Below are 12,334 nucleotides of genomic sequence, written 5' to 3' on the forward strand. Positions count from 1 at the left end.
CAGCCCCCTGCTGCAGCCCCCCTCCCACTGCCACACAAAGACAGACTACAACAACAACAGCTTTTTTTTTTTCCTTTTTGTTTTGTTTCCCCCTTCTTTTGTACACAAATATATACAGGGTATTATACACATCTCTACACAGACAGTGCCAAACCCAACCCAGCCCTCCGCGAGCCGCATCCCAACAGCAGGGCCGGAGCACCCAGCCAGCCCCCAGCCTGCATCCTGGGGTAGGGACATGGACACAGACCTCCAATCCACCTCGTTGAGCCTGTTCCTGCAGGAGACTGGTTACAAGTACCGTGCCTCTCCCCACTTGTGTGTGCTCTATATTTACCCCTCCAGGACCCACAATTCTTCACCTCCGCCCCCCATTTCCTCTGGGCTTGGGGTCCTATAGAGAGGTGCAGAGGAAAGGCAGCTCCATCCTTCACACAGCAGCCCTGAAGAGTGGGATCCGCTCCTCTAAAGGAGAGCAAGAGGGAGAAAAGCCAGCGCCAGTGATCACCTTTCTCCACAGCAGAATGCTTCAGTTGTTCAGGTCCATAAAGTGCTTTGAGCTCCAGGGCCTGTGTTGGTGATTGGAAAGGTAAATGACTGTCCCTTCCTCCTGGTTTTGAAGGACCCCAGGAGGGCGGCTGGGTCCAGCTCCAGAAACCAGAGCACACCCACAATGGGTAGAAGGAAGGGAGCAGTATCAGCAATGAGCACCAATGAGGATGGTGGCAGGGGGTTGAGGGAAATAAATATAGCTCGGTAGCAGGGAGATTCATTATTTTTCCTTTACATTTTACACAAGGGGAGGGGGAAAGCAATTAAGGGCCACTGATGCTAACCAGAAACCTCCTCACAAGAACCTCCAAGCAGGGAAGCGCTAGAGGTTCCAGTCTGCCTCTCCTGCCTGCACTCAGCTTCAGACAGTCCAGGCCCCTCTCCCAGTCCTTCCTGCCCCCACCCAGGACATGGCTATCACTAGGGAGGGGCCAAAGGCAGAGGCAAGGAAGGAAGAGCCCTGGGCAGGTGAAGCAGCCCAACGCTGCACAGTGCTGAGGCCGCTATGGTCCAGACCCCTTTCTACCCTCTCCATAGCACCCAGCGGCTCCCCAGTACAGCCCCCCCTGTGCCTAGCCTTGCTCTGCAGACACAGGGCAGCAGAGAAGGCTGCAGTACCACACAGAGGTCAGGTTGATTTGTGTTTGAAAGAGAAGGAAAATGTGCAAAAAAATGCCACTTAAAATGATGCTGCAACCCCCCCACCTGCGCACCTGGGGGAGGAGGGGGATGCACTTGTGGGGAGAGGCTGCCCGCGCCTCCTGCCTGTGAGAAAACGCTCTGCACCCCCCACCCAGTGAGGGGCTGCTCTGTGCTGCTCTCCTGGGTTCAACCTGTCTCCCTGGCCCAACACATGGGGAGAAGAGCGGGACATCACTCTCACCCCCTAGCGCCCCAGGATGTCGCACCCAGGGGATGCCAGAGTGAGGACATGGGAGAAGGGAAGGCAGCACTACTTGGGCACGTGGCACAAAGCCACCCCATCTTCCAATACACTGATTAAAGCTTTTTGTTCATCATCTTCCTGTAAATCTAATAAATTAGTGTTTGAGTTCCTTGCCAGGAGGACAGGGGATAGAGGGAGCAGCTGAGGAAACACTAGAGGTGCCCCTTGGCCTGAGACCCCTCCATAAAGCACCCAGCCTCCCTCCACTCCTGAGGTGCTGGCAGGGTCACCACCTCCTTCCTCCTCAGCCCCTAGGGGTTTACAGTCTGGGTACATGTAACAAAGGTAGTGAGTGAGGAGCAAGCCCGCAGAGGGGCCAGGCAGCGCAGCAGTGGAGGCAGGGAAATGGAGAGCTGGCAGCAGGGCCCCTGCCCTCACTGAAGGTAGTGGCCCTGGGGGTGGGTGAGGGTAGCAGCTGGCCCCCTCAGCTCTGCGCTCCCTTGGCTTTCTCTCTCCCGGTCACAGTGGGCGCAGCCTGCCCCGCTCCTGGGACTCCAGCCCTCCCTCCTGCCCTCCCTCTGCAGTCCCTACTGGCGGATCTCATTCTCTATCAGGCTGTCCTCACACGACTGGAAATCCGTGTCATTCATGCCATCAGTAGTGATGAGCTCCTCATCCTGGGATCCCTGCTCCTCTGACTCAGTTGCTTCACCCTCTGGGGAGGAGTCCTGCAGCACTTGAGCGATGTACTTCTGAAAGAGCAGGGGTGGGGGGGAGCGGGTGGAAAGAAACACTTGTAAGTCTGCTGAGCTTCCTATGGGATTAAGTAGAACTCAAGGGATGAAGCACCGTTCAGGGAAAAGGTTGGGTTTGGAACATGCCGGGAGGGTTTCACCCCCAGATTACATGGCAAGAAGGTGGGCAGCATCACAGAGTCTAAAGATTCTGAGTAAGAAGGGAGACCAGCCCAGATGGATTCATTGCCCTAGCCAAGAGAGAGGCAGAAAGTACATGTACAGCATTCAAGGAGAAGGAAATGAGTGCATGTGGGGGAGTTACAGTTCATATGTAACGCAATTCATCATCCAATATAGGTGAGGAGCACAGAGCCCAACACTTGCTTCCTACCCTCATTGAAAGGCTTTGGGTACTGCCTCAGAAAGGCAAGGAGCAAGGTATTTGGGCAAGAAGGAAAGACTTGCAAGTACTACTTCCTCTTTCTTAAACATAGGCAGGGAGCAGAACAGGGCATGGACATGGAGGTGGGGACTCACAGCGGATTTGGGAGCTGGCAGGTTGGTGGCAGGTCTCCCGTTCTGCCTGCTTTCTGTGGCATCCACCTCTGTGTGCTCGATCTGGAGACGAAAAGCAGAAATGCAGAGAATGCCAGGGTGACACAGCTGCAGGAGCTGCATCCCAGTGAGGCTGTTCCCAAATTCTCTGTGGGTACGGGAACAGCATACACATGGCAATGATGGCATACAGCTCCAGACTGCCTTGGGAACTTTCCCCCATGGAGCTGACACTCTGCCAAGGAACAGGCAGGGACATCTTTCCCTCTGCCCTGTCTCTCCCACACTGCCCTAAATCCCCCTATATTTCACTGCTTAGCTATACTCCCAAGGGAAGGGCTCCCTTCCCCTTGAGCCTCTGCCCAGCGTCCCACCTCACCTTGTAGTTGTGAGCACTGAGGTATTTGAAGTGCCCGAAGCAGACGTGACATAGGCAGATCACAATGGTGATCACGAGAACCACAAAAGTGAACATGGAAGTTGGGGCCAAGAACCCTGGGATGAAGAGAAACCAATGTTAGGGTGCCAAAGCCCAACAGACGGTGTGGTGCCGCTAAGAGGAGGCAGCCAGGGGAAATGCTCAGCCAAGACACTTCCCAGCCTAGCATTTACCTGCACGCATGGTAGAGAAGAAGAGAAGCCAGAAGAGGCATAGGATGGGGGCTGCCACTACTTGGTTCACAGCACCTGAATGGATCTTCTTGTCCAGTTTGGCAGGCAGGTATGCATAGTACAGATTGTACCTGTCCACCAGGTGTTTGAGCAGCATATACATGAGCCCTGAGGGAGAGTTATTAGGAAAGGGCATTGACCTCTTTTCCAAGTGCTTCTGGACAAGAGCAAATATTCCCTGTGCGAGGGCAAAGGGTTGTCACTCACCAAAGGGGACAATGATGGGGCAGGTGATGCTGTAGGTCATGACGACAGTGAATACACACATCATCCACGCGTAAGCAGCCCCAAACTGGAACTCATAGGCCTGGTGCTGCAGGGGAGAACAGAGACCTGTCTGTTTTTACGCTGAGCAGGATATATCTTGCACTTGGCAAGCCCCCGAATGCACAGCCCCCACTGCAGCACCTTCAGCCCTGGGTGCAGGCCATTATCCTCCCCAGCACCACCACTTACCCGCTTGACGTTCCTCCGTTCAGCGGCTGAGCGGGCCAGGCAAAGGCGAATCATGTACATGAGCAAGCCGGGGATGCGCAGCAGGTCCATGGCATTCCCAATGAAAGCAGAGGCGATAACATAGTTGACAAAGAAGGCCCCGTTGTCTGGCAGGAACACACACCTGGGAAGGCGCAATGAGAGCAGATTGCAGGAGATGCTCCCACAGCATAGAAAGGACCAAGACCTGGGTACCACCTTTGGATGATCCCCCACCATTAACAAGGGTTTTTCTTCCCTGCTCCACTTACTCAAATCGCACTGCAGCTTCAGCGAGGAATTTTTTGTCAAACAGCCAGCGGAAAAACACATCCAAGCTGTGGTGAAGGGGGTGAGAAGAAAAGAACAGTCAGAAGCAGCTTATCCAGACATAGACATGCAAATATATGGAAACAGCTCTCAAAAGACCCATAGCTTTGACCATAGACCTCATTGTTCCTTCTTGGGATATGTCATGGGAAATTATGTAAATCAGACACTGGGAAAAACACTACTGCATCCTTAAAGGGATCTAAAGCTTTCCATTCTCATGCATGTTCTTCTCCTTTTGCCCTGATCCTATCGCTATTTTCCTTTCCTCTGCTTGGGTGAAACAACCCTGCAAGGAAGGGGTGATAGACCACAGGGGAAACTACTCAGGTACACTATAACCTCAAGAAGAGAGATAAAAAGTAATTCATTTCTCTCCAGTTCTACACTGTTTTGACATAAAACTGTACAATCTCATGGCACCTCCAGAGCCATGATTCTGATAGACTACAGAGCACCACATGCAGCAGTGGGATGGATTCTGTCCTCAAAAGGAAGTGTTGACATGCTTGTTGGTACACAGCTGAAATGTAACCTTCTGAGAGCATTCACCTGCTTAAGTCACAGAGTTATAAACAACAAGACATTTTAAATCTGGCTGGGAAACCTCACCCTAGTCACCCACTAGGATGGCAGACCATTTTCTGCTGCTGTTAAAAGACTGTCTGTCCCCTATTGGAACTGGCCGATTTAGTCACTGAGGAGCTGTATCCTGAATTTATGGGGTTTAGACTGCCCACCCTACAATCCATAAAGAAGCTCCTATCAGAGTTGACCCTTCCATCATCCTGCTTCTATCTCCCAGATTTCTCTCTCACACAGTTTTTGTTTTGTTCTTGTTCAGTACTGAGCCTATGCTGATGTCTGGCAGCTGATGTCCCACAGGGCATTTCTATAGCCTCTGCAGGAAGATTTGGGGCTCACATCCAGCAGGATTAGCATTCCTGCAGCCTACAAATAGGAAGACCACCCAGCAATGCAGTACAGCCTACTTGCTTCTGGCTGAAGTGGGGGGAATTCACTAGCTTTGTATAGAAATAGGGAGAACAAGGAAGTGCTGCAGGAAAACCACCGAAGGTGTAACTCAACCACCCCCACACCCCAGGTCTCTGTGCTTGCTTGCCCTCCCCTCCATGCTTACCTGCTCAAGCCCAGTGAGGGCAGCAGCAAGACCATGAAGATGAGGAATGTGTAACACTTGTGCATGGTGGTCCTGTTCTCTCCAGATCTGGGGGCAGAGAGAAAGCCATTAACATTGTCATCTCACCAGCACAGGGTACTGCCATGTGCCAGAGACTGAGAGCTACCTGTGTGTGCCCTGCCTGGCCACAGGAAAAAGGCTATGGCAGGGTGCTGACAGAGGCAACAATGATAGAAAGCAGAAGCTAGGTGAAAAGGCAGGTGATTTTTTCTTTTGGGGGGCAGGGGAGGGGAGGAGAGGAAGGGAGAAAGAATAAGCTACCTTCAGTAATCTGCAGCTGCCAGAAGGACTTCCCTTGCTACTAGCATTTCTCAAAGGCACTGGCCCCAGCTCCTCTCACTTTTCCTCTTCTTGCACAAGTATATCACTCTTTGCTCAGTATAAGCCCATGCTGCACAACACTACCCAGCTAACGGCTGGCAGAGCTGTCCACAGCAGACCCCAAGGTGACCAAAAGGTGCCACATAACACCACACTCAAGTGAAAACAGCAAGCCAAGCAAGAGGAGCTGGTCACAGCTTTGCACTAGTGAGAAGTATCGTGATGCCAGGCAACAAGCCAGGAACAGGCACTGGTTGTTCCTACCTGGTCCAATGCGCTTCAAAAAAGGCAGAGTAATACACAATGGTGGGCAGCAGAGCAGAGAAGCACCACAGCAGCAGAGTCGGAAAGAACTGAGTGATGATGGGGTTCTACAACAAGACAGAGAAGAGACTGTGTTACACATGATGCAGCAGCACTTATGCTTATCACAGGTGCTGCATTTACTGATGCAGAGTTTCCAATGCCAGTTGCTACAATGCAGCTCAGCTCAGCCACTCTTAGCACCCCTAGACTGGAGGAGCTTGGGGGGCACATGACATGCAACCCTCTCCTGAACAACCTCTCCTTTGCTCTTGGCCTGCCAGGACTTGGGGTATGCTGACAGATTCTCTTGCTACTCACTCCCTTTCAAGGGCTTTTGTGCCTTGGGATGGCTTCAGTGCTACCCACTGTGCACCCCACCCTGAAGGCCTTACATTGAGGTACTCCACAGGCTTGGTGACATTGAACTTGTCCATAGTGGTGATGATGATTGCAGGGGTGGTGAGGAAAAAAAGGAGGATGAAGAGGACCACATTAATCACCAGGCAGCGGATCCACCAAATGAAGCCCCGGATGGAGAGATGTTCCCTGGGAATATGAAAGAAAAAGGGCATCAAAACCATTCACAGCAAACATCATACTCACACAATATAGCCAGGCCTGAGCCAAGGGAGCCTGGGGAATAAATCTAAGGCTTTCCCCCTCCAAGTTGGATCAGATCTCTAGCTCAGCCAGACTATCCTTCAGCAAGACCACCACCACCCTCAGTTATCACACTGTGAGGGTCCATTCTCTCTTTTTATCTCCACAGACCTGCTGAGCCCCACTTCTGCTCACCAGTAAATGTTTTGTGGGTCAGGAGCATAACTGACAGTCCAGTTGGAAACATGCAGAGATTCACTGCAGGAGGAGGCCCTGGGCTCCCCACGACATGCACAGCCCTGGCATTTGCAAGCGTTGAAGTCTTTGAGGATTCTGGAGAAGAAGAGAAAAAGGGAGATGCTGTGACAGAGGGCCATAGCAGGAACTAGCTGATGTGGATGTCTTGGGGCTGGGATTTCTCTTTTAAAGTAGAGTTGTGAGATGCCACCATCCTGGGAAGGACAGGATCTCTTGCAGTACTCACATGGCTGTGATAGTCTCATTATGAAAGGTGACAAAGGCCATCCCCAGAGGCTTCTCATTCACCTTCTCCTTCTCCCGCTTGTAGTCATCTTTGAGTTTCTCCTCCAGTTTGGTGTAGTACTCAATGGCTTCCACCTGGGCAGAGGGACAGGCATCAGAGCAGAGACCTGGGGACCTCACCCCTTAGAGCTGCCACAGAAGCACAGTGGGGAGACAGCAGGCAGTCAAGACAACCCAGGCTAAGCTGTGGGGCAGCAGCTCTGTGGCCGAGTGCCAGGAGAGCCATGATACACTCCTGGTCCCAGACTGGGTGGCTGGCAGGACCCCAGTATGCTGCAAGTCAGCGTGGGCAGCACAGGGACCCAGTGCCCACAGTACCCCTCCACCCAGCGCCTCCAGCTCTCCTCACACCTCCTCACAGCCCCTGATGACACAGCAGCACAGGTGGCCACAGGGCTTGGGATTGATCATAGATGGGGTGTTCTCCTTGCTCTGCAGGTTGGTAAAGTAGATCCGTCCACGCTCAGCTTTCTTCCTGAAGCAGGAGAGGGGAAGAGAAAGAAAGGTGTCTCAGAAAACCTCCATGGAACCAGATTTGAAGAAGTGGATGAGAAGATCTCACACCTCCATCCACCCTTCTATTGACACCCCAGCTTTCTATCCCCAGCCACGTGCTGGTTACCTCTCAGCATCGAGAAACATCAGCCGAGCCACATCATAACAAGGACGTGCTTCGAGCACAGTGCAGTTGGCATAGGCCTCTCTGTGAATGGAAAACAGCCGCTTGTCATACATGGCTTCGACTCCCTTCTCTATAGTGCTTCTAAACACTACCCTCACTGTTTTTACTCAGGTTCCAATGGAAGACAATAACTTCTTGTTGTTTTGATTTTGGTTAAAAAGAAAAATATACTCTTCTACAAAGAGCACAACCAACAGAGAAGTAACAGCACAGCATCCTGGTGTTACTGCTGGAGTGCCTCCTGCATCTCAATTCTATGAGCTTGACAGCTTTTTCATGATGTGCCCTATCCCGCCATGTACCATGCTGACCTCCCTATGGCTCTGTAAAAGATAGCTTGGCATGTCCCAACACATTGCACATTGAGATAAAAATTCACACAGGAAAATAGCAAAGTCCCCAAAGTAAGAGTGTTCATTGATTTTGATCAGCTTCTGTCCCAGGACTTTCAACTCATTATTGCTGTTCCGGGCAACATCAGCACCACTCCACTAAAAACATTCCTGTTACAGAGCAGCCTTTAATTAAGAAAACAGTGAGACTCACTCAAAATGCTTCTTGATCTTTTCTGGCTCAGCATATTTTGAAATCCCATTGATGAAGAGAGTACGCTTCACCTGAAAGGAAGAACGTGAAGATAGATATGGATGGTATAAAAGATCAGACTGAAGTAAAAAAACAAACAAAAACCCTAACCAGGTGGCATCAAGACCAGCTGCTTCAGAGACCTGCCTTCAGCCAGGCAGAACAAGGAAGACAAACCACAACATTCCCAAACTGCTATGGGAAAGGGAGTGCTTGGCACCCTCTCCCACCCTCTCACTCGGTGAGTTCAGACCCCACTCACCAAGTCATCCTCTTTGTAGCGCATCTTGGAGGTGTGCCGGCGCATGCTGTACACCGTCAGCAGCAGGTACAGGAAGGCAAAGGATGTGTGCAGCCACAGCAGATTATTCCTGACACAAGAGAGAGAAGTGCTTAAAGCCAGCATGAGGTTGCCATTACAACTCAGATCTCTCAGGGACCCCTTCTCCAAAGGCTCTAGGGCCTTGAGCGGTGTAATTCACACAGCATACACATGCCCTGCCAACAACCTCCAGGAGCTCAACGTGGAAACAGAAACAGGGGTAGCAGCCTTTTGTGGAGGGCAGAAACACAACCTTCAAGGAGGTTGCAGCAGATGAATGTCTAGAAGACACATCCTGAGAGTCACAGTAAATCCAACCCACTTCCATCCACACTTACCCAGAATTCAGGTTAGCGATCGTTGTCCTCCCAAAGCTGTATGCATTGTTTTCTGGGGAGAAAGAAGCAGACACAGATACATTCAGTTATACCGATGGGCTGTGGTGTGGTACAGCAGGAACCTCACCTACAAAGCACCCCGAAACCCACGCTTCTCGGGACAATCCTCTGGATACTCCGTTCCCAAAATGGGACAGGAGTCAGCTTTATCTATGTTACTCCCTGGTGGGCTGAGGCCTGTCACTGGAAGCAGCTCCTCCACCTGGCTCCCTGCCCTTACCTAGCAGGTCCCCTGAGAAGTTGACAGGCAAGATGACAGCCACGGAGAGCACACCCACAGCCACCAGCAGCCCGATGATGTGCCTCTGGAAGGACAGGTAGTGCACCGCGTCACCTCCACACTTGTCTCGGATCTCGTCATCCCTGCCGGGGAAAGAAAGGAAATCAGGCAATCTTTTCCAGAGCTGGAGGGAATGCAGAAAAGCACAGGGTGATGGCTGCCCATGCAGTTGGTTTGAATGTACACAGCAGCCCTGGAACACACCCAACAGAACTGCAGCCATGCCCTGGGCACTGACTCCAGCATCTGGCCATGAACCAGCTCAGGCAGAAACCTATATGTGCAAAGCTTGCTGCAGCCCTGCTCCACACACCCTGCCTTCTGCCACCAGGAACAGGCAGCTGGGCCCACACACACCCACACCTAACAACCACCCCTGCATGCCCTGATCCCAGAAATGCTTAAGAGGCCACTCCCGAGTGCTATCCAGCTGGCAGCATCTCCCTGCCTCCTTCAGTCCACCCTTCACAGCCAGAAGCCTTCCTTACACAACAGTGCCCCTAGCAGGAACCACAGGGAAAAGAGCATTCCTGTAGTGTTTCTGAGATAGGACTGGGGACAGGGGAGAAGTGGGTTGAGTCATCTCTATCACAAACTGCGTGACCTTAGTTTTGGCTCTGTCACAACTTGTATCATCCTTGCCTTTGCTTTTCCCCTCCATACAGCCTGCTGCAGCCCCTTCTCTAAAATGCAAAAAAGGACGGTGACTTCACATTGCTGCATTGTTGTCCCAGTGCCCCACACTGCCCTTCTTCCTCATGCAGTCCCCCTCTGCTGATCCTGGGGCACTTACTTTATTCTGAAGATGGCTGTCAACCAGGAGCAGAAACCCTGTGCAGAAAGAAGACAGGAAGGTCTCACGTCAATGTGTGCTCCCATATTCTTGCTCCCTCCTCCAAAGGCTTGGGTGACCAGGTTGGCATCCATGAACCCCAACATATATGACTGAGGACTAGGAGCCCAGACCATAAGCAGCTACCAAAATGTGCAAAGCTGCAGAAAGGCCTAGTTGGAGGAGGTGACAATGCTACTGCATAGGGCACAACTCTGCCACATGGCTGTCCCCCACCAGCAGGTAGCTGGGCCTCCCCAGGAAGCTGTGGGCTCCTGGTTAGCATAAGAACTCTCAACAGCTAAGGGATGCCCTGAAAATTAATCACACAGGCCTCGCACAGTGGTACTGAAACCTCCATCCTGAACAGGAGCTCTGCAGGGACTTGAAGAGCAGAGCAGGCCAAGCCAGTACTTCTCAAAGTACTTCTCCACTCTAATGGAGGCAATACTTCCCAGGAACCTCACACCCTACTGAGCTGCACCTGCCCTTTAGAGAGGACTGCAACAGTAGGCTGCTTACAAGACAGACACCCATCAAACAAAGTAGACTGTACAGCTACTGGTTTAAGAGCACAATCAGAAGCCAAGCAGTACTGTGTTGCCTTGGGCTCTGTATCATACCCTCAGACTATAATGTGTAGAACCTGAGGCTCCGGAATGGGCAAGCTGTCCTACTTCTGAAGAGCACTTGGTTCTCACAAGCTGTGGCCTCCCAGCTGCCCGCAGGCAAGGAGTTTGCCTCTGTCAGCTACTCACATTGTCCCTCTGGTCGAAGTCCACAGAGCTGGAGACGGAGGTGAGGCGCTCGTAGCGGTCGTGGTTGTCAGAGTGCAGGGCGGAGGCTACGCTAAAATGACAAATGTTGAGGGAGAAAGTTAAAAGGTGAAAGGAGGCAGCTCAGCCAGGAACCAAGAGCACCCAGAAGGCCAGCAGTTAATTCAGTTTGCCCCAGGTGAGACGGAGACGAACAAGCCTCAAAGAGCAGAGGGCAGCAGTAAGCAGAGATCCCTCCTTGGGCAACACTGCACAGACAGCACCCAGAGCCTGCTCCCAAGCACGGGGCTGGGCTCTGGCAGCCTCTAGGGGCTTATGGATGCTGAACCCTCTGTGCTCCTTCCCTGAAGGGCACATAAAACCCTACGAGGAAGAGCTGGCAGCAGCTGCCACAGAGGAGAGATCAAGACTCTTTAGTGCAGAGTTTAAAGAGGAAAGAGGAGTTGTGAAGGAGACAGTACTACAAGTGGGGTGCTCAGTTGAGGGCTTGTCCTCCCTTTTGCACCACAACTACAGAGATGAGCACAGAGGTGAGAGTTAAAGGTACCAAGAGGCATAAAGCAGCTCCCAAGCTACCAGGGAGAGAGCTCTGGAGAGGGCCTGGCAGCATCTTCTCATCCCAGGGGCACCCCTGCTTACCCAGTCCTGCAGACCTTAGCTGTGTCAGGGAGGAGGAAGGATGGGAGCCTGGTGGACCCACATCACCACTATATACCAGTGCCTCAGTGAGAGGAAACCCAGGAAAAGAAAGACAGTGCTGGCACCATCTGTGTGCTGACTGAAGCCTGGCTGAGCCCAGCTGCTCACTCATGGCTGGGCCTGCTGTCTGCCTGGGAGTCACCAGAGCGGGGGCAGGGAAGCGGACAGGAACAAATGTCTGTAAGGCTGAAGAGCAAGAAGCAAATATCCCTGACCACGGCACTCCAGATATAGGCAGGGACCTTAATGAAGAACTGGCAGCACTAGCAGCATCCAAGGCAGATAATAGTCCTCAGAATGAATGGTGGTGAAGTGTAGGCAGGCAAAGAAGATAAAATGAATGGTCCAGATACCTAAATAAAATAGCACTTGTAAGATGACAAGATGACATCAGGCTGGAACCTTGGAGGTATAACAAGAGATATGGCTAAAAGTAAAGCAAACAATAAAAACGGTCTCTCTGTAACGAGTACAGGTGAAAGAAGGATCAGATGGACAAGGATCCAGAGAAGAAACAGATGAGAAACACAGACTAGAGACAAGTGGTGACACTCCACTAGCAAACAAACGAAGACCTTTGTGA

General features: G+C 51.9%; 1 protein-coding gene across 3 annotated transcripts in view; it reads right to left on the minus strand.

The window, feature by feature from the left end:
• Window positions 1-61: 61 nt before the first annotated feature.
• The window catches only part of TMEM63B (transmembrane protein 63B), a 36,072-nt gene continuing 23,799 nt past the window's right edge, over window positions 62-12,334 (minus strand). For 2 of the 3 annotated variants that reach the window (XM_015857687.2, XM_015857685.2), the window contains 20 exons: window positions 11,035-11,125; window positions 10,238-10,275; window positions 9,385-9,527; window positions 9,105-9,156; window positions 8,707-8,815; window positions 8,406-8,476; window positions 7,800-7,880; window positions 7,529-7,652; window positions 7,119-7,252; window positions 6,830-6,967; window positions 6,427-6,580; window positions 5,993-6,099; window positions 5,348-5,434; window positions 4,149-4,214; window positions 3,859-4,021; window positions 3,610-3,715; window positions 3,343-3,510; window positions 3,110-3,225; window positions 2,713-2,793; window positions 62-2,190 (listed from right to left, as the gene is read on the minus strand). In XM_015857687.2, coding sequence (XP_015713173.1) covers window positions 2,026-2,190; window positions 2,713-2,793; window positions 3,110-3,225; window positions 3,343-3,510; window positions 3,610-3,715; window positions 3,859-4,021; window positions 4,149-4,214; window positions 5,348-5,434; window positions 5,993-6,099; window positions 6,427-6,580; window positions 6,830-6,967; window positions 7,119-7,252; window positions 7,529-7,652; window positions 7,800-7,880; window positions 8,406-8,476; window positions 8,707-8,815; window positions 9,105-9,156; window positions 9,385-9,527; window positions 10,238-10,275; window positions 11,035-11,125 — 2,194 coding nt within the window. In that variant the 3' untranslated portion in view covers window positions 62-2,025. The remainder of the gene's footprint in view (window positions 2,191-2,712; window positions 2,794-3,109; window positions 3,226-3,342; window positions 3,511-3,609; window positions 3,716-3,858; window positions 4,022-4,148; window positions 4,215-5,347; window positions 5,435-5,992; window positions 6,100-6,426; window positions 6,581-6,829; window positions 6,968-7,118; window positions 7,253-7,528; window positions 7,653-7,799; window positions 7,881-8,405; window positions 8,477-8,706; window positions 8,816-9,104; window positions 9,157-9,384; window positions 9,528-10,237; window positions 10,276-11,034; window positions 11,126-12,334) is intronic. The other variant, XM_015857686.2, reaches the window with a different exon arrangement.

Source organism: Coturnix japonica, chromosome 3, assembly GCF_001577835.2.
Source record: "Coturnix japonica isolate 7356 chromosome 3, Coturnix japonica 2.1, whole genome shotgun sequence".
NCBI classification, from domain to species: domain Eukaryota; kingdom Metazoa; phylum Chordata; class Aves; order Galliformes; family Phasianidae; genus Coturnix; species Coturnix japonica.